The sequence below is a fragment of the Lissotriton helveticus genome, chromosome 8 (assembly GCF_964261635.1).
Source record: "Lissotriton helveticus chromosome 8, aLisHel1.1, whole genome shotgun sequence".
NCBI classification, from domain to species: Eukaryota; Metazoa; Chordata; class Amphibia; order Caudata; family Salamandridae; genus Lissotriton; species Lissotriton helveticus.
In genome coordinates this window covers 1,466,666,221-1,466,690,986 of record NC_136069.1, presented here as the reverse complement: position 1 = coordinate 1,466,690,986, position 24,766 = coordinate 1,466,666,221, and the positions used below count along the sequence as shown (strand labels likewise).

At 47.4% G+C, this 24,766-nt stretch overlaps 1 protein-coding gene across 3 annotated transcripts in view; it reads right to left on the bottom strand.

The window, feature by feature from the left end:
* SYNJ1 (synaptojanin 1) overlaps nucleotides 1–24,766 on the bottom strand; it is a 706,257-nt gene that overhangs the window by 81,968 nt on the left and 599,523 nt on the right. For all 3 annotated transcript variants that reach the window (XM_078658404.1, XM_078658402.1, XM_078658403.1), the window contains one exon: nucleotides 21,550–21,759. In XM_078658404.1, the coding sequence (XP_078514530.1) occupies nucleotides 21,550–21,759 (210 nt within the window). The remainder of the gene's footprint in view (nucleotides 1–21,549; nucleotides 21,760–24,766) is intronic.

Below are 24,766 nucleotides of genomic sequence, written 5' to 3'. Positions count from 1 at the left end.
TGACTGTTCCGGCACTAGTATTTGGCAAACAAGTGCAAGGATGCCCACGTTGCCGCCTGACAGATATTCAGGACAGGAACTCCGCAGGTGAATGCAGTGCCCGCAGCCTTGGCTCTAGTGCAATGAGCACCTAAACCCTCAGGGAGTTGCTTCTTGGCCAACGTGTAGCAGATCGTGATGCAGAGCACTATCCATCTATAGACTGTCAGTTTCTGCACAACATTCCCCTTCTTTGCTCCTACGTAGCCCACGAAGAGTTGATCGTCCACTTGCAAGTCTTGTACCGTCTAGGTAGAACAACCACGCTCTTTTCAGATCCAGATGTTGGAGTCTCTCCTCTTCTTAAGAGGGATGAAGCAGGACCAAGAAGGTAGGCATGGTAAGGTTTTGGCCTAAATGAAAGAGAGTCACAAACTTTAGAAGGAAGGAGGCACATGTCCAGAGAGTCTGGGTGGAAGTTAGTGTATGGAGGGTGTGCAGAAAGCACCTGTAATTCGCTGACCCTTCTAGCCGATGTATTCCACTAGAAAGACAGTTTTGACGGTCAAGAGCCTAAAAGGGCAATTGTGCAGAGACTCAAATGGTGCACACATCAAGAAGGTGAGAACCAGATTCAGATTCCCCCTGGCGCACAATGAATAGCCAGGGGAGAAAAGTGCTGCAAGCCTTAATGAAACATAGCCACAACAGGCTACTTAAAAACCAAGGTTGGTCCTGCAACTACAAAAAAGCCAAATTGGCTGAAAGTTAACTTTTAACTGTGCCTGGAGCAGAGCCCTGCTTGGCTAGGGAGGGAGTAATTAGAAGAACTTGGGATAAAGTTGCAGAAAGCGGGTCGATGTTGTGAGACACCATGTCACAAACCTATTACAACAAGAACAATTGATGGACAGAATGCAGAGCAATGTCATACATTCACCCCAGTACAGAGATCTGGGCCTAAATCCATCGTTTTTTTGCTCACCATGCCATTCCAGTTTGGACCCAGCCATATGAAAATCAGTCTTGACCCTGCATCCAGTAGGAACTGTCCAGCTCCAACTGCCAGGCCAGGTCATCCCTGGACTTGAAACAAGCATCCTAGGAGCGGTTTCGGGCTTTCAGCCCTGATCAGCCAGGATAGCTTGACTCCAATGGCATGGAGAGCACAGGACCCAGGTCTGGGCATACCAGTCCCACTCGGGGTGACAAATGCAAAAAGAACAATTGTTGGACAGAATGCAGAACAATGTCATACATCCACCCCAGTACAGCAGCAGGTGTATATCGACTTGGTGGAGGGACGTCAGGCTGACAGAATAACATCACAGACTTCGGGAAGAAGGCTGAAAGATGTAAAATGTTGAGGCTCAAATCTCCAGGCATGACGTTGAAGGGTGAGCAGATTCAGGTGCAGAACCCTCCCCTGCTGCTGCAACAGATCCTCTTGAGGGGGCAGTCTGATCAGAGGACTGATTGTCATGCTCAACAGCCTGGGACACCAGACTCTTCAAGCCCAATCGGGAGCCACAAGAACAACTTGGGCCCGGTTGTTCCTGATCTTCTTGAGAACTCTGCGCAGGAGTGGTATTGGCTGAAAGGGATACCGACGGCCAGAGTTCCACTTATGAAAAGTGTCTCAGAGCGAGAGTCACCTTGGAAACTCCAGCGTGCAAAACTGCTGACTTTGCACGTTCACAGCAGTAGTGAAGAGATCTAACCAAGGCTTTCCCCACCGCTAAAAGATTCCTTCCACACCTCTGGATGGAGGCCCCATTAGTGATCCGCTAGACATTCACAGTTAAGTCGGTCCACCCTCGCCTTCAGAAAGCCTGCAAGGTGTTGAACCACAAGGGAAATGCCTTGGAGTTCTAGCTATGCCCAGAGATGCAGTGCATCTTGACAAAGGGTCCAGGACCATATTGCGCCTTGTTTGTTGCAGTACCACAGGGCGGTGGTTTGTCCGTAAACACCTGCACCAGCCTTTCCTTGATCGAAGAAGAAAGGCTTCCAATGCCAAGCGAATCACCAGAAGCTCCAACAGGTTGATGTGGAGCCTGGACTCTGGTGGAGACCAGAGTCCTCTGATCTCAACCTCTCCTAGATGGCCGCCCCATCCCCAAAGTGACGCATCTTTCACCACAGTTCTGGTTGGGGAAGGGAGCTCATCAGTCATCACTAAAGATCTTTCGCAGTTCCCTGGGAGATCTGGACCATGCTGGAGAGATTCCCCTGATGCTGCACCCACTGGGACGTCTGGTCCCACTGCACAGCCTGCATATGCCAACGGCCATGCGTCACAAGTAGGATGCAGGAGGATATGAGGCCCAACAACCTCAGAGTGTTTCTCACCGAAATCCAGAATAGAAGCCGCAACATCAGTATCATAGCCTGAATGTCCCGGACGCACCGCTCTGAAGGATAAACCTGAAATTGCACAGTGTCTAGAACAGTTCTGATGAAAGAGTGCATCTAAGAGGAAGTCAGGTGTGACTTTGGCACACTGATAGTGAACCCCAGCAAGTGCAGCAGGTTCGCCTTAATCTGGAGACGGGAGACGACTGCCTGGGGCGAGCCTCTCATTAAGGTAGGGAAAGACTGGAACCTCCAACATCCACAGATGAGCTGCAACCACCGCCATCCCTTTCGTGGACACCTGCAGGGCGCTGGTAAGGCTGAAAGGGAGCATGGTAAACAAAGTGCTCTTGGTCCACAGTGAATCACAGCTAATGTATTGGGCAGGCAGGATGGGGGGGGGGGTGGAAATATGCGACCTGCGTCCAGGGCAGATAGAACTTATGTGAGTATCTTGAATTTCTCTTTTCTTCAAGAATAATTGAGAATGCACAGGTCTAGGATACAATGATGGCCTTCATCCCCTTGTGCACCAGAAAGTAGCGAAAATAGCAACCACAACCGACTTCTGCTGCTGGTACTTCTCAATGGCTCCCTAGGCCAAAAGAATCTGCACTTTCTAACGGAGCAATGAGAGGTGGTTTTCCGTCAGCTGGTTGTAAGCGGATGTCATGGGTGGAGGGGTAGTCACAGAGGGGACAGAGTAGCCCTTTTGGACTATTTGCAAAACCCACCAGTTGAATGTTACGGACCGCCAGTGGTGCAGTGGTGGCATATCCTGCCTCCCACTGGATGCCCATGATGGTTGAAGGGCGAACTAAAGGACTTTGGAGGTTTTGGCTGCCAGAGGTGGAGGTGGACTGGTCAGACCTCTCGCTACCTGTTCCACATGATTTATGGGACCCACGTCCTCAGCCATGAAAAGGCTGCTCACTGTGGTGGCTGCAGCTACTGGGGGGTGGTGGACTAGCTCAACTTCTGGCTAACATGGTCTGTGGTAACTGTGTCCTCAAGGACAAAAAGACTGCGAAATTTGCTGCCCGTGTTGACTGCAGGGTATGGATGCACTACCACTTACGTGGCTACGAAAGGGCTAGAAGTTGGACTGGGTATAATGGGGGGCATAGACAAGCCCAAGGACGTGGCCGTATCTCTGCTGTCCTTAAAGCGCTCCAGCGATGAGGCCGCCTTTTCTCCAAAAAGATGAGAGCCATCAAAGAGCATGTCCACAAGCAAGGTTTGCACATTCCCCGAGATACCAGTTGTTCTGAGTCAGGCATGGCTCCTTAAGGCCAACAATGAAGAAACCACCCTGCCTAGTGTGTCGGCTGTGTCCAGACCGCATTGTATGATGAACTTAGCTGCATCTTTCCCAACAGCAATGGCTTGGGAGAGTATGGCCTGGGCCTCCTTCGGAACTATGGGCAGCACCTGCACAACCGAATCCCAGAGTGAATGGGACAAACGGGCCAAAAGGGAAGCAGTGTTCACAGACCGCAATAACACGCTGGCAGAATAAAACGTTTTATTGCCCAAAATGTCCAGACTTTTGGATTTCCTATCTAGTAGGGTGGTAGGGAATGCACCAGGATTTATTCTTGAAGTGGAGTCTTGGATCCAAAGCTCTCTGGGGTGGGGGGGGGGGGGTGAGGAAAGAGGGGTCCCCTGGGGTAGGATGATGGCGGGGGAAAATTGTCCTGTTTACAGGAGCAGAGTGCTTTGCCCAGGCCCGAGTAGGACGTCTGTAAGGGCTTCATTAAATGTTAGAAGCGGTTTTAAGGGTATAAACCCCGGCTTATGCAGCACTTTCAAGACATTTGTCTTCACTGCTACACAGCGGGCAGCTGAAGGTCCAGGACCTCAGCTTCCCAGTCCCCCTTCTCTGTAGCCACGGTAGGAGGAGAGGCGAAGCCAGTATCTGGGGAGGTGTCTAGTCCACTGGTATCCGCCAAATCCTCACACCAGTCCATATTGAGGTCTAGGGACTAGTATTCTTCAGGGTCATGTGATCCCTGCAAATCTTCCCCAAGTTCTAGCCCAAAAGAATAGGGCTCAGGGTCCAGCCTGGAGGAAATGGTTCCAGTCTGCGCCGGAGTTGGTGTCTGACATCACCCTTCCTGCTCTGTGTCCAAGTCGCGGCTAAGAAGGGGGACGGTGCCGCCGGGAGCGTCAACAACGGGACCAGCGCTGTGGAAAGTCGAGGTGGCTTGACAGGTGCCAGTCCAGATTAAACTGTTGATCCAAGGAGCCCAACTAGCATTGGGGGCGTACCTGGCAGTGGGGCACCAGTAGGGGCCTCTCCCGGACCCACAGGGCCCAAAGGCGCTATGGCGGGGACCAGCCACCCAAATATGAGGTACACGGTCTCAAAAAATGCCTGGAGTTGGGCGGGGTCGCACCAGCTCCCAGAAACTCGGATGTTCCAGGCACAGGCTCAACTGAGGAGCGAGACCTCGAGTGACGAGGGTCCCGTGTCTCATCGGATGACTTTGATAGACAGGGGAAGGCGAAGACCACTTCAACTTCTTAATCTTCTTTTTGTGGGACTGACTGGAGTGGGACAACTTCGACTAAGATCCCGGGACCTTCCTCTCGGTAGGGATCAAGACCGCTGTGCCGTCAAGGAGGTTGAGGGATTGCTCCCTTAAGGGTTTGGGGTGAATGGCACGATAAACGATGCAAGTCTTGGTCATGCTCAAGACACCACAGACAGATGAGGTGCAGGTACGTCACGGACAATGGCCGGTGACGGGCCGCAGAGCTTAAAACCAGCCTTCCTACTAGACATCCCTATCACAGCAGGAGACATATCTAAAAAAACCTCGACAAAACGCTGAAAAAGAACAGAAAAAAACGACTTGGGGTAGCTCTCTCCAGATCTGTGCTGACATGCATGGAAAGAAAAAACCTAACACCAGCGCTCTGGGGTGGTGCCTATATAGGCACCGCACACATCACTTCTGGCACGGATGATGCCACGCAGAGCCGAACGAATCCACCTACCGGCGCACAGGGGAAATGCTCACAAAAAATGTACAGATCCAGTCTAGATAATTCTAGGGTAAGGAATCTGTGGCTAGAAGTATCTAACAGATTGCTCACCGTCAAATGTTCTGGACTACAGCGGACAACGGAAGAAAATGAGTGCCGCCCTGCTTCTGTAGGTAGAACATGGCAGTTGTGTTATCTCCGTGAACGAGTCCTATCTTGTACTGGATGGGAGCGAGGAACACCTTGAGGGTTAGGCGGTGATGTGGAGACCCTGTTGATGTGGAGTCCACATGCCTTGAATGGTCAGTTCGTGTAAGTGTGCCCTGCCCAGCCAGTGAGGGAGAAGTCCATTGTGAAGCTCATCTGAGGCACTGGATCAAGAAAAGGCCGACCTTGCAACAGATTGTTGGCATTCCATCATTGCAGAGAGCAAGGAGTACGGCCAAAGATCAACACTTCATTCTCCCAATCTTCCGTCCAGCTCAATGAAGAAACTTCAGACGCAGCAAAATGCAGCGGCATGTTTTTTGTTAAAAATCGATAAATTCAGGTCAGCTAAAGAGGCTATCAAGAAACTACACTGGCCACCGGTCAGACAACGTATTGCCTTTAAGTCTCTCTGTATGAACCATAAGACTGTTCATGGTCATGGCCCTATCTATTTTAAGGAACAGCTGAGATGGTACACCCCCAACAGGACACTTCATTCTGGCTTCACTAAAAACTTGGTGGTGCCGGCTTTTCAGAAGACCCCAGAGGGTGGTAAAAGCTTCTTCAGATCCCCAGCTCGTTTGTGGAACAGCATGCACACATGGACGTGCGCAGGCAGAAAGGCAAGCCCACAAGAGTGTTTTAAGTGCTCTTAGCGTTTTAATTACCTATTTTAACAGCGACAAACATTATCTTTCTTTAAAAGTGATTAAGCTCTGAACTTTAGACTTTGTTTACTCACCTGTGTTTTCCTGACCTCACCACAAACCGCACTGCTCCCCGGTCCACCACTGGTTTTCCCACTTGCGTGGAGTGGGTATCTGGCCACAAAATTTCCCTCACTTCTGGGCAGGAGACCAGAGGGGGCGGAGCCTCATCCCCCTACTCAGGACACATGCCAGATTCTCCGCACGCGGCGGCAAGCACGTCTGTGTCCAGCAGGGGGCCATAACCCCTGTCCGTTCCCCGACAAATACCAGATTTTATAGCCCGCAATCCCTCCACAATTTAAGAGGAAAGGCAACTGTCTACACTCCCTGAACATCGCCGAAGGGCTCTTCAATTGTCCTCACTGTGGTTTTAATCTTCATCCGGCCATCAAGGCCGGACCCACCTTGGAAAACTTTCTATACTAAAGATGTTCTTCCTGAATTGCAGATCATTTCCTAAACATGCCACTGAAATCGTCATGTTACTGGAGGAACTAAAACCTGACGCCCTCATCCTGACAGAACCTGGCTCAACAATGAGTCCGACCCAGTCCTCACTCAAACCCTCCCTCACGCTACCTTATACAACGGGCGGACTGCAAGAATGACAGATCAATTAAATTGTCGCATCTCTGCAGACCATTTACCGGACTGCGAGAATCTATCTTTCTCCATAGATTTCTCCCCCACTATCACCTTTTCTGGGCTACTGATATGTCGCCCACCCGGGGCCCAAGGACAATTCCTCAACACCCTCCCAGTAACCATTGTGAATTTAGTCTGCTCGCCGTCCAACTGCACAGTACTGGGTGATCTTAATATACACCTAGACAACACCTCCGATCATATCGCAAAAGAGCTGATCGTGAACCTCTCCGCACTTCAGCTAAAACAGAGAGTACTTGAACATTAAAGGCCACATACTCTATCCCGTCTTCTGTAACTGCAATTAACTCACAGTAGGAGCACCATTCCGGCTCCCCTCGTCTGATCACGTCCTGATTACCCTGTCCTGGGAAATCCCTGGCCCTACCTTCTCCTCCAACTTAGCTCCCCGATCGGAACATAACTGGTCTAAGCTTCCTACTGAACAATGGATTTCAATCCTGGAAGCCACCAGGCAAGCTCGGGACCCAAACCCCATCTCAGCCAATGAGAAATGTAACCACTGGTTCAGGGCTCCTTAGATGACGTACTCTCCAAGAGACCTACCCACAAAAAATGTAGTTTGAAGATCTCCCCATGGAACTCCCTGAAGTTACGGGAACTCAAACAACGCTGCAAAAGGTTAAAGAGGAAGTAGAGACAGAACTATGCAGAATCCAGCAAATCTGAATATAATGAGGCAATAAGAACTTATAAAGGCGAAATCAAAACCGGCCAAGCATCCTTTGAGAAAAAAAATAATTCAGCCTCTAACTCCCCTAAGGAAATCTTCCGGATTGCCAAAATCCTTTACTGCCCCAGAAACAACCAATCATGGACGATGCCATTGCCAGCTGTAACAACCTGGCTGAGCCTTTTCACCTGAAAATACAAAATATAAACTCAACTTTTCCGTCCACTCAGAACCAACAAACCCTGGCTCCCACTACTATGCCAGTATAGGGAACTCAGGCTGTACTGGAGCTCCTCCCCCCTTTGGACCTAGTAACGCTAGATTCTAACATGGCCTGGGTAAAATCAGGTTCCCCCTCAGACCCTACGCCTCCCCGTGCTTTGACCCCAGTCAGAGGAACATCCTTCCAGTAGTCCATGACCTGCTCAACACCTCCATTTCCTCTGGAGTGGTCCCCCCTACATGGAAATGCGCAATGGTAAAGGCTCTCTTAAAGAAATCCCACCTTGACCAGGACAACTTGGGGAACTACCGTCCTATCTTCCTCCTTCCAAGGTTGAGCAAGATTTTGGAAAAGCGCGTCAACTCGTTCCTGGTAGAGTTTCTAGAATCCAGCAAACTACTTTATCCTTCACAGACCGGCTTCCGTCCCCAACATGGAACCGAAACAACCCTTCTTGCAGGAGTCCAGGAAGATTTTGTCTCAAGGGGGTACTGCAGCAATCTTTCATCTTGACCTCAGTGCTGCATTTGATACGGTCAACCACGACATGCTGATCCTTAGACTCAGGAGTCTGGGAGTGACAGGCAGTGCTATCACCTGGTTACAGTCTTTCCTAGGAGAAAGATCTTTCCAGGTCTTTGAAAGAGATGTTGTATCCAAACGTATGCCCCTCAGCTGTGGTGTGCCTCAGGGCTCCTCCCTAAGCCCCACGCTGTGCAATGTCTATACGAGTCCTTTGGCAGAGACTGTCTGCCCATTTGGCATAAAAATCATTACCTACGCTGATGACACTCATCTCGTGGTGGCATTAAACCACCCAGAGGAATCACCAAGCGACCTAGGAAGTTGCCTAGAGGAGGTAGCCAAATGGATGGAACTCTCTTGCCAAAAACTTAATGGGGACAAAACCAAGCTTATGCTCCTCTGTAACTCTCCATCTTTTAATCCCAAGCTACTTTGGCCTAAATGCCTTGGCCCTGCTCCAGTCCCTAAAGACGATGCTACACAAAATACTCCCTCTTATCCCATTCCAAGCAAAAAGAATCATGGTCCAGGCTCTCATTCTAACCCGCCTGGACTATGGGAACACCCTTTATCTAGGAGCCCCTCAATCCACTACACACAAGCTCCAGATCATTCAAAACTGCGCAGCCCGCCTGCTCCTTCAGACCCGAGACGGCAATCCGCAAAACCGGCACTGAAGAGCCTTCACTGGCTACCTGTTAGAGAGTGAATCCAATTCAAAGCCATGTGTATTGCCCATAAGACCTTCTGGAGGAAAGGTCCAGCAATCAGCCGATCTATTATAATTCCTTATCAACCTAGCAGAAACCTCCGCTCAGGCGTCCTCCTCCCTCGCCCTACTCTCAAGAATAAAGAGAGCTAGATGTGGCGGGTGCCCCTTTTCCTATAACTCCGCCAAGTTATGGAACGCCCTCTCCCACGCATACGAGCGGATCCTAATCTGCTGCTCTTTCATAAACTCCTAAAAACACTGCTCTTTAACAATTGCTTTTAACTATTGGGCTTTCTCCGTTGCCCACGTTTGTCTGCAGCGCTGGGATGCCTCAGGGTAGCTATTGCGCTATATAAATGTTTTTTTTTCTCATTTCATTTCTCATTTCATGCCAATAGATCTCAAAACAGCCCATCCCTTGCCACGTTCAGAAAATGCCTAAAAACCTGTCTTTTTAACCAGAAATAGTAGTTTAAAACACCTTTCTGTGACCTTTTATCTGAAATAGGAGATCGATATCCACCTTCCTTTTTATGCAACTACACCAAGATGCCTCCGGGCATTTGTTTTGCCCTCAATAAATCCTCTCATTCGTTCATTCATTCAATTACCCTCTGCTTGTGAACACTGTGCTGCTAGGCCCTCCTGAAATGGACGCATGCGTAACCTGACATGTAGGAATATAGCAATGCAGGAGCCCATCATGCCAAGGAGGTGCATGACATTTTTTTTTTTTTTTTTAAAGTTTATTTTTGTGCAGGTAAAAAAGAATACAGTCGCATCAGCCTTATTTTCAACCTGGGAAAACTTACATCATATTTCTATATCCACAGCCTTCAAGCCCACAACCCGGGGGCCGGGCGGCGACTTAGTTTTTGTTAAGTGATTTGCAGTTATTCTAAGACTTATGAGCACTTCACGTAGCTCCCCAGACCTGCTTTTGTTTTATTTTTTCTCCCACAACTCTCCCCCCCCCCTCCCACCCCCCCTATCTACAAAACTGGTCGGTTTCCCCTCTCAACGTGGTAACAGTCTGATCACATGTCCATCAAACTAAGTGTCACTAGCCCATCCGTGCCATTTGTGCCTACTCTACTGATGCCTGTCTCCCTCCCCATGTTACTGTATAACACCTTACATGTGCGGTGTCTCTAAGGTCTCAGTGTCTCGCTCTGCAACCGAGCATTAATCGTTATCGGGTGGTCTCCCGCTCCCGCCTCTTCTCTCAATTCGTCTATGGGTCACTTCCCAAATGTCCGGCTTCTAGGCCATGGTATTGTCTCCATTTACCCAATACCTTTCGAAATTTTTTGGGACAGCCTCTCGCTTTGTATGTCACTCGTTCTGCAGCCATATATAGGTCTAACCCTCTCCTCCACTCCTCTACTTCCGGCCTTTCCGCCACCCCCCAGTATTTTGCAATATCCCTTTTCGCCACTACTAATGCCAGCACCAGGAAAATAATATGTGGGCGCGGCAGGTCTACTTCCGTCACCATTCCCAGTAGTGCCAGTTTCGGGTCCAGTGTCAGCTCCACCCCCAGTACCTCCCCCAATTCCGTGAAGATGTCAGACCAATACTTTTGAATCGCCGCACAGGACCAGATAGTGTGGTAGAAGTCCCCTTGTTCGGTCCTGCATCGAAGACATGTGTCATCTGTTATCCTTCCCATTTTGAGGAGACGTCTCCTATCAAAGTACGTCCTGTGCAGCACATTCAATTGAATCAGCCTTAGCCGAGACTTAATGGCCACTTCTCGGGGGTGCATCAGGATCAGCTCCCAGTCTAAATCTTCTAATTGCCCCACTTCCGCCTCCCACACTCCCCTGAGTTTCGCCAAATTCCCAAACATATTATTTGTGAGTGTTTTGTATGTGAGTGACACTGCCTGGTGTATTATTTGTTCCTGTAAGAGTCTTCCTTCTAGAGGTGAATATTCCGGTATATCTTGTAACGATATCTTCTGTGCTTTCCAGGCATGTACTAGCTGCAAGTGTTTGTACTGTTGTGAGCGGTGTAATCCAAACTCTGCCTGCAACATTGCGAATGTCTTCAGCTCACCTTGCCTAATCACGTCCCCGATAGGAGATATCCCTATGTCGTCCCACCTTTGGAAGCCTTTCAATTTTTGAAGTTCCGTGAGCCAGTTGCAGTGCCATAGTGGTGTCTGGCGTGTAGGTGAGGTGCATGACATTTCTGACCTTTACCTGACGATCTGACTGAAAAAGAGAGAACAGCATGTGGAAAGATTGGACCCTTGGTGGGCCTGGGTATGCTTTCCCTGTGACAGAGTGGAGTATGGCCCCTAGGAAAGGGTGGACCTGAAGAGGTTGGAGATGAGATTTTGTGGTATTGATGGTAAAGCCTAGGCTGTGTAAGAGATGTATGGTGACTTGTGTGTGCGCTAGGCACTGCTATTTCGCCACACTCTTGTTCAGCCCGCCATCTAAGTAAGGGAAGATGTGTACGCTGGCCCTTCTGAGGTGAGCGGCTACCACAGCAAGACACTTTTTGAACACGCTGGTAGCTGTGGTCACCCCGAAGGACAGCAATTCGAATAGATAATGCTGACCACTTACCACAAACCGGAGGAACCAGTGATGTGCTGGGCGGACGGGAATGTGGAAGTAGGCGTCCTTCAGGTTGAGGGTGGTCATGATGTGTTCTGGTAGGTCGTATTTGCTGAGGATCCTGGGGTTGAGAATGGGCCTTAATATAGGGAGTATACTCCTTGGCTGCAGTGTTGTGGTGGCACAGGTTCGTGCCAAGAAGGGCTTTCATCTCTTGTCTGGAGAACCTACTGGTCCGAGGTGATCTCTGTCCAGCAGGACAGAAACCCTTGCAATTTTCCCCTGACGGGTCAGGGCAGTGTAAGCGAGTCACTGTTTTGCAGGTGTAGCCCCTTTGAGGGTTGCACCTCTGTCCTTGCTTCTACCATTGTTGTTCTTGTACCTGTCCCTGAAATAGTCCAGATAGGGTGACTGTTGCTGGTATTTCATGGAGAAGGACCTGGATGCCTATGGGTGGTGGTTTTAGCCACTTCCCGATTTGGTGAGCAGCGAAAGGAGTCGCGGGCAGATGTTCTCTGTAGTGCCCCACTGGCCTTAGCAGTCTCAGTGGTTTTTCAGCATCTGGTCAACTTGTGTGCTGAACAGGTGATCCCCATTAAAGGACAAGTTGACCAGATGCTGCTGCACTGAAAGCCAGAAACACTAGGCATGTCGGCTAAGAAGGATACTACTGTGAATGCCCCGGGATGTGGTGTCTGCCGCATCAAGGTCAAGTGCAGGCATTCACAATTGCAAGTGGGATGATATTGTAAAGTAGCCACACTCTTCTGGTCCATGTGTAAAATTAACACCCAAAGGAATAAAATGTCCTCTTGCTTGCCATTGGGATGGGATTTCTTAGTCGGCAGGGGAGCAAAATGACTGAGGTGTTAGGGGCGAGGATGAGGAGGAAGTTAGGATGGGCCAACCACCCCATTATTTTATTAAAAAATATATATTCCTGCCATACAGTGGGTTTTCTGGCCCCCAAAGGGCAAATAGGGGCATGCCTTCTCTCTGCTCCTTGGGAGAAGGGTGCGCAAAAAGACTGGTTTGTATCCTTTGGGTTAGGGGTGCGGCCAATACCAGAGTACAACACCCACACCACTTTATTTTGCCCCAAAGGCAAACTTTCTGGTGCCAGGTGGTCTATCTACCCTCCCCCCGGTATTATGCATCACTGCTTTAAGACTGGAGGTCATATAAGGTTAGAGGGTGCCTATCCATTGCCCCATCCAATATACAATTGAAATCAGTAAAACCCTTCTCCACGTGGGTCTTAAGTCTATCAGCTAAGACTAACTCTAGCTGCCTTGCAGTGTCCCTTAACTTGTGTCCCCTTGTCAAGGATGCCTAGATAAAACAAGCATTTGCAATGCAATAGGTCTCGCATTAGGAAAGTTTGAGCTATTAGTATTGTAAATGACAATTTTTTTATTTATGTTTTGTTTTTGAAAATAGCGAAATGAATAGCTTTGTCATTTACAATGCCAATAGTTATAACTTTCGCCAATGTGACACCTATAGCATTTGTAATGCAATATGTGTTGTATTTACATGTATTGATATTACAAATAACATTGGCTTTTAATTTTTTCCGTAATTAATACTTAAATAAAAGTTATTGTAATTTATAATGGCAATAGCTTAAAGTTTTGTAAATAACTTTTGTGAAGAGAATGTTCAGTGTTTTTTATTGTGATGAAAATCCAAGAACAGAAGCGAAATATTAACATCATTTTGTTACATTTGTAATAAAGCTTGAAACATTGAGAGAACATATTTGAACCAGGTGTTGTTGAATGGTTGCACAGATTGAAGCTGTGGTGGCGCTGAGCGATGTTGTGATGACGAACGAGTGATGTTGTGGCGTTCAGTGATGCTGTGGTAGCGCATAGTGATGTTGTGTTGCCCCTGAGTGATGCTGTGGAGGTGCGGAGTGATGCTGTATGCTATGCTATGTTTTGTTTTGCTATCCTATGTTTTGTTCTGTTATGCTATGCTATGCTTTACTATCTTATGATTTGATTTGTTATGCTATGCTGTTTTTTATGCTATGCTATGTTTTGTTATGCTATGTTTTTCTATGCTATGCTTTTCTATGCTATGCTATGTTATACTATGCTGTTTTGTTATGCTATGCTATGTTTTGTTGTGTTTTATTATGCTATGCAATGTTTTGCTATGCTATGTTTTGTTATGCTATGCTTTGTTATGCTATGCTTTGTTATCCTATTCTAAGCTTTGTTTTGTTATGCCATGCTATGTTGTGTTTTGTTATGCTATGCTATGTTGTGTTTTGTTATGCTATGCTACACGTTTTGTTGTGTTTTGTTATGCTATGCTATGCTATGTTTTGCTATGCTTTGCAATGCTATGTTTTGTTATGTATGCTGTTTTGTTGTGTTTTGTTATGTTTTTTTGTATTTTGCTATGTTTTGTTATGCAATGTTTTGTTTTGTTATGCTTTGTTTTAGATTATGTTATGCTATGTTTTGTTATGTTATGCTATGTTTTGTTCTGCTATGTTTTGTTGCGTTTTGTTATACTATGCTATGTTTTGTTATACTATGCTTTGTTATGCTATGTTTTTATTATGCTATGCTATGTTTTGTTGTGTTTTGTTATGCTATGCTGGTGAAGGTGTGTGAGTGTGTGTGAGGGTGAGTGAGGGTGAGTGAGGGTGAGTGGGTGTGAGGGCAAGGGTATGTGAGGGTGAGAGGGTTGTGAGGGTGAGAGGATGTGAGGGTGAGAGGATGTGAGGGTGAGGGTGAGGGTGGGTGAGGGGGTGTGAGGGTGAGGGGGTGTGAATGTGAGAAGGGTGGGAAAGTGTGTGAGGGTGAGGGGGGTGAGTGTGGGTGAGGGGGTGGGAGGGTGAGGGTGTGTGAGAGGGGGCAAGAGGGTGAGAGTGGGTGAGAGGGTGTGTGAGGGTGTGAGGGTGAGAGGGGGTGAGAGGGGGTGAGAGGGTGTGTGAGGGTGAGGGGGTGTGAGGGTGTGTGAGGGCGTGAGGGTGTGTGAGGGTGAGGGGATGTGAGGGTGAGGGGATGTGAGGGTGAGGGGGTGAGGGTGAGGGTGAGGGGGTGTGAGGGTGAGGGGGTGTGAGGGTGTGTGAGGGAGTGAGTGTGTGTGAGGGAGTGAGGGTGTGAGGGGGCGTGAGGGGGTGTGAGGGTGTGTGAGGGCGTGAGGGTGTGTGAGGGCGTGAGGGTGTGTGAGGGGGTGTGAGGGGGTGAGGGTGTGTGAGGGGGTGTGAGGGTGAGAGGGTGAGGGGGTGTGAGGTTGTGTGAGGGTGAGGGGATGTGAGGGTGAGGGGATGTGAGGGTGAGGGGATGTGAGGGTGAGGGGATGTGAGGGTGAGGGGATGTGAGGGTGAGGGGATGTGGGGGTGAGGGGATGTGAGGGTGAGGGTGTGTGAGGGGGTGTGGGGGTGAGGGGGTGTGGGGGTGAGGGGGTGAGGGGGTGTGGGAGGGTGAGGGGGTGTTAGGGTGAGGGTGAGGGGGTGTGAGGGTGAGGGGGTGTGAGGGTGAGGGGGTGTGAGGGTGAGGGGGTGTGCTAGGGCAATGTCAGTAGTATTGGGCATGGAAGTCCAACTAGAGCCCAAATGGTTCCTCCTAATAACAGAAGAAAACGAGTTTGGCCACGACATGTGAAGCAGTGGCTGGTGTTGGCGGCTGTGGTTGCTAAAAGTAATGTGGCAAGGAAATGGGGGGGGTGATGTCCACACCTACACTGGAGGAATGCGAAAATGATCTGGACTGATGCTGGCAAGCGGAATTGACGATTTACGAAAGGGGAGAAAATCTGGACTGCATGGCAGACATATCGAGGACTGTAAGAGGGAAGCAGGGTACCAAGGTGAACATTATTAACCTGGCCCTAGATTTGTTAATAGCGGTAGATAAGTGAACTGTAAAAAAGGGATGGATGATGCAATATAAACGCTCTTTGTATATACAACAATTTTGAGGATTAATAAAAAGTAAAAAAAAAAAAAAAGTTGAGGACCTACATGCACTTCATTGCTATAATAACACTTCTGAGGCGCCAGCAACAGGTTACTGTTTAATAATCAGCAAAAATTGATAAGGCTAGAGGTCTAGTCATGTCCAGACCACATTCCAATCTTTTTCTAGGCCTTTGTAAACCATGCATTCACCGGCTGTGCGTCTATCAATAGCATCCAATACCTTTTATTGTTTTCTGAACAAAACATTTCAGTTTGATGAATCACAGCACTTCAGGCGGAAGGGGTACAAGTCCACACAACTCTCAGGGCTACTCACTAAGGGACAAGTACTTTAAAAAAAAAAGAAAAAGTGCATCTTTAAAATACTGGAGTGTGTGGGAGCAACCCATGCACCATCAGCAAGGGCGAACGTCACCCCAGCCTATCAAGGTTGATCGATAACCTTTTGAGGCACAAGGTCATAGCAGACTTAGACAGCCAACCCACATTGCCAGCCATGTCATAGTGACCTAAACCTTAAATAAACCAAGGCTTCATCATCCACCTCACCCCAAAAGCATGCAGGTGCGCGACACTATCTTTTTTAGATTGCTTTAAAAAAAAATTCCTCCATTTATGAATTACCTAAGCAAATTTCTGCATTAAATTTCTAATAACACAGATTTGCATTGTAGAAAGGATCTCTATTAACGAGACACCAATTCTGCCGGTCCAACCATGACAAAGAACTCTAATTTTACAGCTTGTGTCACTGCCCATTTTTCAATTTAATTTTTTTAATTAAAGACCATCTAAATGTTAACCTGTAGTATAACAAAACCTCTATATGAATATTTATAAATGTATATGCAATATCGGAACAATGGAAACCCAGCCCCAGAGGACGATGCAACCTGCAATTGCCAAATCATGCCCTACTGTTACAATGCAATTCAAGAGTTGGCCAATGTATACATAATGATAATGTTTGCCGATTGAGAGCTAATGAACGCATCAAGATGCACTTTGAATTTCAGTGTAAGGTCGATTCCGACCTGTAAAAACCAGCTCACCAACCTAGTTACGAATGACTTTTGTCCTCGCTGTATGGAACCAGCCAGCCCCGGGGATCCTCCCTGCTCGGCACCCATGCGCACGCGTAACCCCCTCCCGCCTGGCGGCTTACCGTCCCCGGGTGAAATGGTCTCGATCTCCACTCCCATGACGGCAGCTGGGAAAAGAAAAGGGGGTGTCCTCGCGCGGGCTGGCTCTGGCTGGCACCCCGGGCTGGGACGTGCTCGTGATGCCTTGGCGGGGCTTGCTGGGCTTGCTTGTGTGCTTCCCAGAGAGACAGGAGATTGGGAACGCGCGCGCGCGGCCGGCTCCGATCGCTTTCCTGAGCGTGCGCGCGCCAGTCTCTGTCTCCTGGGAAGCAGACTCCGCAACTATAGTATCGCGCCTGGCGCGATGCATATGGCTTCGCCATATGCATCGCAGGCGCGAGACCTAAAAAGCATAATGTCAACAAAACCCAGACATTCTCTGCCATCAGATGAGGAGACTCCCCCCCCCCCACCTTTCCCCCCCAAAAGCAGTACAGCTTTAAATTGTTAAAAAAAGGATACAGACATAGTTCTAGGTGACATGCGTAAGTCTGTAGATATCATCCTCATCCCTGTTCCCCGCTCAGCATCATGCATGGTGTAATGGCACCGTAGCATCCCTTTCATTCCTTTGTTATGTCCTTCACCTCACCAGAGGGGTAACCAGCTACCAGGTACCAGCTTCCTGTTGAAGTCGGGTCCTCCTCTGCCATCATGGTGCCGTCTTCTTGCACCAGCACCATACAGGTCCAAGGATCCCCCATGGTCGTCATCTTGGGTGCTCTACGGGGCCCCTGCTACCCACGTCCTTTTTTCACCATGAGTACCAACTGGGGGAAGTCCCTGGTCCCGCCGCAGCAGTTCCCAGAGTTCCAGAAGTATGGTTTATTGTGTGCCATGACACAGAGGCATGCAGGGTAGAGCAGCATATAAGGTAAAAATTCAAGGCTTGCAGGTTTTGTAACATCTATAAAAGTCTTTATTTTTGTTCTGATCTTCCTAGTATTGTCCGGGTGGATTGCAATTCTATGCTTGTCTTAGCATACATGCAGTGGTGGCTAGTATTTGATCAGTGGTGGGTTGGGGGAGGGAATGGAAAATAAAAATGAAACATTTCCCAGTGTCCCGCCGCTGCCGTCTCTCGTCCTCTTCGCCAGCTTCCAGGACTGCAGGGCAGAAAGAACCCGGCTCCCAGGTTCCCCATAGCCAATCACAACGCTGCAATGCAGTGTTTGGTCTGAGCACCGTGGTTCGACGCTCAACCAGGAAGTGGGAGCCTGGGCATGTTCTCCACCCGGGCTGTAATGCAGACTGGGTGGAGAACATGCAATGTGTGCATGACGGTTTGGCCGGCCACAGACGGCCGGCCAAAGCCTCGTGCACACTTGGAGTGGACAAACCACTCCTTCCCTGACCTGTTCTGTGAGCAGAGCAGCCCTGCCCCTACCCAGCTGAGCAAGGATGGAAAAATAAAATGATAATAACAATGAGTTATCATTTTCTTTTTGACCTGCTCAGTGGGGCGACGCTCCTCCACCTTAGCGGAGGAGCTGCCCCTGCGTACATGTTCTGCCTCTCTGGCCACCTTCAGGATTGTGTCCCTGTGTTTGTAGTTCAATGTCCTCGCTCTGATTGCAATGGGTGGAGCCCCCGGAGGAGGCCTAGCCTTCAAGGCCTTGTGCACAAGCTCCAGGACAAACACTGGCGACAGGCGCTGTGGCCTTAATGATGTTTTAATCCAGTCCTTGGTGAATTCTTCCAGTGCAGAGCATTCAGCTTCCTCCGGGAATCCCAGCAGTGTCAGGCCATAGCACCTCGAGGGGCCCTCATCCTCCTCTACTCTGTCCTGCAACATCTTTGTTATCACAGACATTCTGTGCGCTTGCTCAGAGAGCATTTACACTTTTTACTGCAGGTCATGGCTCTGGTGGGCCTGGGGGTTGTACCCTGGGTGTAATGAATGAATGAAAAATATTTATAGAGCGCACGATGGCCAAACGGCTTCCTGGCGCTGGGAGCTCTGAAGAACCGAACAGACAGGGCCAGGAGGTTTAGCAGAGGTAGGCCAGGGCAAACAGAAAAGTTTTCAGCGCTTTACGGAAATGAGAAAAAATAGGGATCGAACGCATAGAAAGAGGAAGGGAGTTCCAGAACCGGGGGGCAAGAACAGAGAAACGGGTTCCACCAGTGCGAGATTTGTGAAAGCGGGGAACAGTGAGGAGGGCAGAAGATGATGAACGGAGAGTGCGGGCAGGGGTGTGACGGGAAATCAAAGAATTAATGAAAGCCGGTGCAGAGTGATCAAGGGCCCGGTAAACAAGGCACCCTAGTTTAAACAGAGATCTCTGCAAGATGGGCAACCAGTGAAGGGATTTGAGGACGGGAGTGATGTGATGGGTTTTGGGCAAATGAAAGATGAGACGGGCGGCCTGGTTCTGGATAGCTTGTAAGCAGCGGGTTTCATAGGCAGGGATGCCAGCGAACAAGCTATTGCCATAATCAAGGCGGGAAGTGATAAGGGCGGAAATAATAATTTTAAGGGAGTCGAGAGAAAAAAAACGAGAGATTTTCCGGATCATTCGGAGGGAAAGAAAACAGGAGGACACCACGGCACTGACCTGGCCATGCATGGACAGGTCCTGTCTGACCTTGATGCCCAGAGTTTTAACAGAGGGAACGGGGGTGGGAGGGGGGCCAAGGATGGGAGGCCAGAAAGCAGGGGACCAGGGACTGGATGAGCCGCCAATCAGGACAAGCTCAGTCTTATCTGGGTTGAGCTTGAGGTGATTGGCGCTCATCCACCCAGAGATAAAGACCATGGTGGAGTGAAAAAAGGATAGAGAGTGAGAAGTAGAGGAAAGATCAAAGACGAGCTGGAGGTCGTCAGCGTAATTATACACAGAGACCCCCAGCTCAAGAAGAGAAGAGATAAGAGGGTGAATATAGAGGTTAAAGAGAAGGGGAGAGAGAGAGGAACCTTGGGGTGGTGGTGTTGGTCTGTAGAGGTTTGGCATATCTATCCTTGTCCATTCTTGCAGCAATGTCCCAGCTCTGCCCCACAATCACTTCACACCACTCTGGGTGTTATCAATGTCAGTATGCAACCCATTTCCACTGTAATCACCAGGGTGCAACCCCCAACAGATCCAGCACCCCGGGACCCAACCCAGGTCAAAATAGCCAGGGCACCCAACAATCTTCAACTCTTTGCTCAGGGCAGCCGGGGTACAGTGGCCGGCAGCAGGGGTACAGTGACCTGCCGTCAGACGCCTGCATCCGCATGGACATTTCCAGGAGTACTGCTGACGATCCTCCTCATGGCAGGCCACACCACATAGGACTCACCACCAGCACCGTCACTGGAGAGGCGAGGCAGTATCCATTGGTCACTCCATGTCCCCACCAAAGCAACACCATTCAGTTATGGCACAGGGGGATTACAGAGAGACCATAGCCATAGATGTCTTTATTGTGGACAGAATTATGCAGGATCTTTGCGTGGGGCAGTAAATCTTCTTAAGAAAGCGTCCGATTGGCCATTTTGCCTGGCCACGCTCCCTCCACAACTAAATTAAATCAATTTATTTATTTATATTCAAGAGCAAGCGAAGGCTACTTAAATACCTCTGCAAGCAGTGATAACTAACAATGTGGTGAAGTGGTAAACAGATCAAACAAAGGTTTGTAAACTCATCTGTCTAGTAAACAACACAGAAAAGTGAAAAGCATTGCTGTAGAGAAGCAACATTTGTTGCTCTATTGAGTCAATCACAAAATTATGTGTGCAGCATTGGAACTATACTAATGGTTTAATGCTAGATTTAAACAGTGGGAACAACTATAATCTAAGATTGTTAGCAATTATTTTTCTCTTTAAATTTTTGCCACAATTCCTGATAAGGAATTTGTCTTAACAAAAATAGTGTCCGTTTGTGTTTATGAAAAATGTGATCATAGATGTGTGGAAAAGATAAATATATATTAATTGGATGAATTTTTATTTAGGATGATTTAAATTAGAGCTGACAATATGCTAACATAGACAATATTTATAAATGTTTTGAGATCCTGATAAAAAGAAGTGCAGGCATGCAAAAATAGAATGAATTATAGTTCTGACATAAAGATGTCAAATTAATTTTATTTATTTAGAGTCAGAGGACAAAATGTGGATTGATCTGGAGGTGGGGGGCGCAGGGGAGGAGGGAAGATTTGAAGAGAAGAAGATTTCAGTTAAAGGAGTGCTTAATGGCAAATGCTGGAAGTTTTCAAGTGGGCAGAGAATTTGGGTGGGCTGTGAATCAAATTAACCTGCAAAAACTTATTTGAAGCATAGGGAAGGTATTTGAAGTTGCTTCTGATTGAACATGTCGGCATAAGAAAGATGGATGCAGTGTGTTGTAAAGCTGGATGTAATTGTGCTGGCACATGTCATGCAGATTGAGGAATTTTGTGAATGACAGCCCATCACCTTATTTACTTCTGTAGTTATGGTGAAGTATTGTGTAGCCATCTGTGATTAATTCAATGAAAATGTATTTATAGGAGAAATCTACAATAAACAAGTTCATAAGGTTGATGTGGGTGATAAGGTCTGCTATTTAACCAGTGTAGTGGTATTAGTGTGCTGGAGATGTAGCTCGTATGCGGAGTCCGTGATGGGTTTGGTGGTGCAGGAAAACAGACCTCATTCTGTGTTTGGGTTTTTGCTACAGGGATGTATCAGGGTCGGCATGCATACAGACACATGGCAATGGTGCATCCAAGCTCATACTAGGCTGACCCCAGGCAATGATCGTTGCAACCTGAAGGGTTTATTAATTCTAGATTTTGCATATACGCTACATATTTTTTTTACGTTGAAAGTCCACATTTGAAAGTAACAAATACAATGATAAAACATCACAAACCTTGGGACGAAGGGGGTCCTGGAGTTTTTGCTGCTGCTCTACTAGGCCTTACTGGAAGCGAAGGTGGCGGAACATCTGGCATTGTGGGAGATGGGCAAGGGCTGGAACGGGGTGATGAGCTAGGGGAAGATCCATACGCCGAACATGCGGAAGGTTGTAAATGTTGAGGAAGATATTCTTCTATTTCAGCACTATAATCGTCAACCTCCCCTGCAATAAAAGCATTGAACATGATGGTGAACGGACTTTGCAGAACAGAACTTTACTCAGCAGTGATGGTGGCATCATAACAAACATTCAGTAATCTATGATGCAAACAGGCAAGAGCGGTATAATTTCTCTATTAGGATGTTGACTTTCAGGGTAAATCTACTTAGATTACAAAGAATTTTAAGAACCAATTTTAAATAGCACTTTTACAGCATTTATAATGAAAAAACATGGCACACGAGCAGTTTCATGATTGCTTGTCTTTTTAATGCATTTTTAATCATTGAATAAATATAAGTATTCTAATCTAATAAAACTGTAGAGTGTGTGTGCGTGCGTGTGTGTAAAAATGCAGGAATTTTGGGCCTCTGAAAAAACACACAGCTGTATAATTGCTGTAATCGGTAAACACAATTAAGGGCTTCATTTAGAGTTTGGCCGGGCTGATGCGTCGCCGTAAAGCAGCAGTGCTACTGCCTTGCCAGACTCGTGGCTACTGCCCGATCAGCAAACCTTCATTGTTGTATTGGCAGCTCCCCTTACATCACAAAGATCCTCACCATGCAGGCAGGGCCTCTAAATGGAGGGGATGGTTCTCCGGCCTTAACTATTTACAGTTTGTAAGATGCGATTCATTTATTAATCGGTTATGTGGATGTAGGATCCTGGAATCCGGAAGGAAGAATCACGCAAGCCAGTCTTGAAGTACAAGTTCAGGTTTATTATATCAGAAGAAGATCCCATCCAGCTGGGCAGAGGATACATCAGGACTAACCAGTTACATATTCAAACCAAAACATTCTTAGTAACAGTGGTAAGGTTGCAGCTTGGGCATTATGACATTCTGCACCTAGCAACATGACATAAATGAGAATGTTGAAGGCCCAAAGCAAATACCACACACCTTCCCTCCTTGAAATAATAAAAGAAAAGAACTCAGAAAAGAAAACAGACACATTTACTGTACAAAATCCCTCAAGTATGAAGGCTTACATTTTTTCCTGAAGACATCCTGGGAATCCCCACAGTTGAGTCCGGATCAACCCCAAGGTTGTGATCATCCACCTTGTGATCAGTAGACCCGTCAGCTAAATGGGGCTCCGAGGATCGCTTAAATGGAACAACCCTGGTGAGGTTCCAAATTCTGCGATCTTGTGTTTTGACAGCATAATTGAACAGTTTAATAACTTAAATAGGTTTCGAAAACTTCACAGACAACCCAGGTTGTTTGATAAGCACTGTATCTCCGACATTGAATACAGTTTTTTTAACATCTTTTCTGACATCAAAATTGGACTTCCTTTCTAAGACTTTTCCAATCTCTCTTGCCCCAAATCAACCGTGACATTGCCCACAAGCTTTCCCTCCAAGTCTCGTACCCAACAGGGATCTACTAGAGTACACAGAGGCATTCCCCTAAGCAATACAAAAGGGCTCTTGCCTGTGGTACTGTGAGGTGTCAACCAATACATTTGAACCTTCTTGAGGACTTCTCTTTTCCAATACAGTCCTGATTGTTTACCCAGAGAAATAGTTTTCCTCAAGACACGGTTAAGGCGCTCAATCATGCCATTAGTCTCTGGATGATACAAACAACATTTCTTGTGTGCAATTCCTCGTTTAGCTAAGAATGTCTCCATCTCACGAGAGACTAACTGCACACCAGTGTCTGTTAAAATAGTACTTGGAAGACCTTCCAAAAAATGTATCACATCTTTAGTCTCTATATTACTGGTGATACACACTTCCAGCCACCTAGAAAACATGTTAATCGCCACTAAAACACACCAGTTGCCCATTTCCATTGACAGGTCCTAATATGTCTATAGCTATTTCTTTCCATGGACCTGTAGGTAACTTTCTTATTGCCATGGGTTGTACCCTCGCCATCTTGGACTTATCACTCACAGTACATTGCATACAATCTCTTACCAGCCTCTTAACCTGTATGTCCATGCCTGGCCACTAATAAGATGTTCTAAGCCTTTCTTTGGTTTTGGACATTCCAAGGTGTGACAAATGAGCTAGGTTAACTAATCTGGTGCGTAGGGTTAACGGGGGAATAACTCTAGTACCACGATAAAGAAGATGACTCGACACACTCAACTCCTTTTTAACACCCCAAAACCTTTGAGCTTGTTCAGAGGCTTGCCTCTTAGATTGCTACCCCACGTTTATAAGGGATTTAACTTCATCAAGTGTATGATCAGAGGCCATTTCAATGCGTATTCATTCTCTGAGATTATTCCTTTGTCAATGAAGCATACGTGAGTGTCATCAACATCATCATCATCATCCATCTCGTCAGTGGGTTCACTCACACTTACCAGTCTAGACAAGGTATCTGCTATTCCATTCTCTACTCCTGGTATATACCTTATGTCAAATTCAAAATCTTGCAGTGCGACAACCCACTTCGTAATATTCCTAGAGACGGAATCTATCCCTTTTTTGTGAACCCCCCACAGAGCGGCTTATGGTCGGTTCTGATGACAAACTTAGTACCCCACAAGAACTTTTTGAATTTTCGTATGGCCCAGAACACAGCTAAAGCGTGAGGCAAATAGAATAGTTGACATGCCTTCTTTGCCCTGCTGTTGCAACACTGCCCCCAATCCCTTGAGACTTAAGTCTGTAGTAACAAAAGAGACTTTAAGCGGATCAAAACTTTTGAGGCATGGTGCAGCATTTAGCTTTTGTTTCAAAATAGCGAATTCTTGATCACATTCATCACTCCATACAAACTCTACTCCCTTCTTGAGAAGAGATCTGATGTTCGAACTCAACTCAGCAAAGTTTTCTACAAACTTATTAAAGTATTCAATCATACCAAGGAATTTCAGGAGTTCTTCTCTCGCAACGGGAGCACTCATGCGGGTGATGGTGTCAACTAAGTCAGATTTAGGAAGTACACCTTGACCTGAGATCGAGTGACCTAAATAGTTAATGGAGGGGACACCAAACTGAAATGTTTCAGACTTAATAGTCAAGTTTGACTTATCTAACC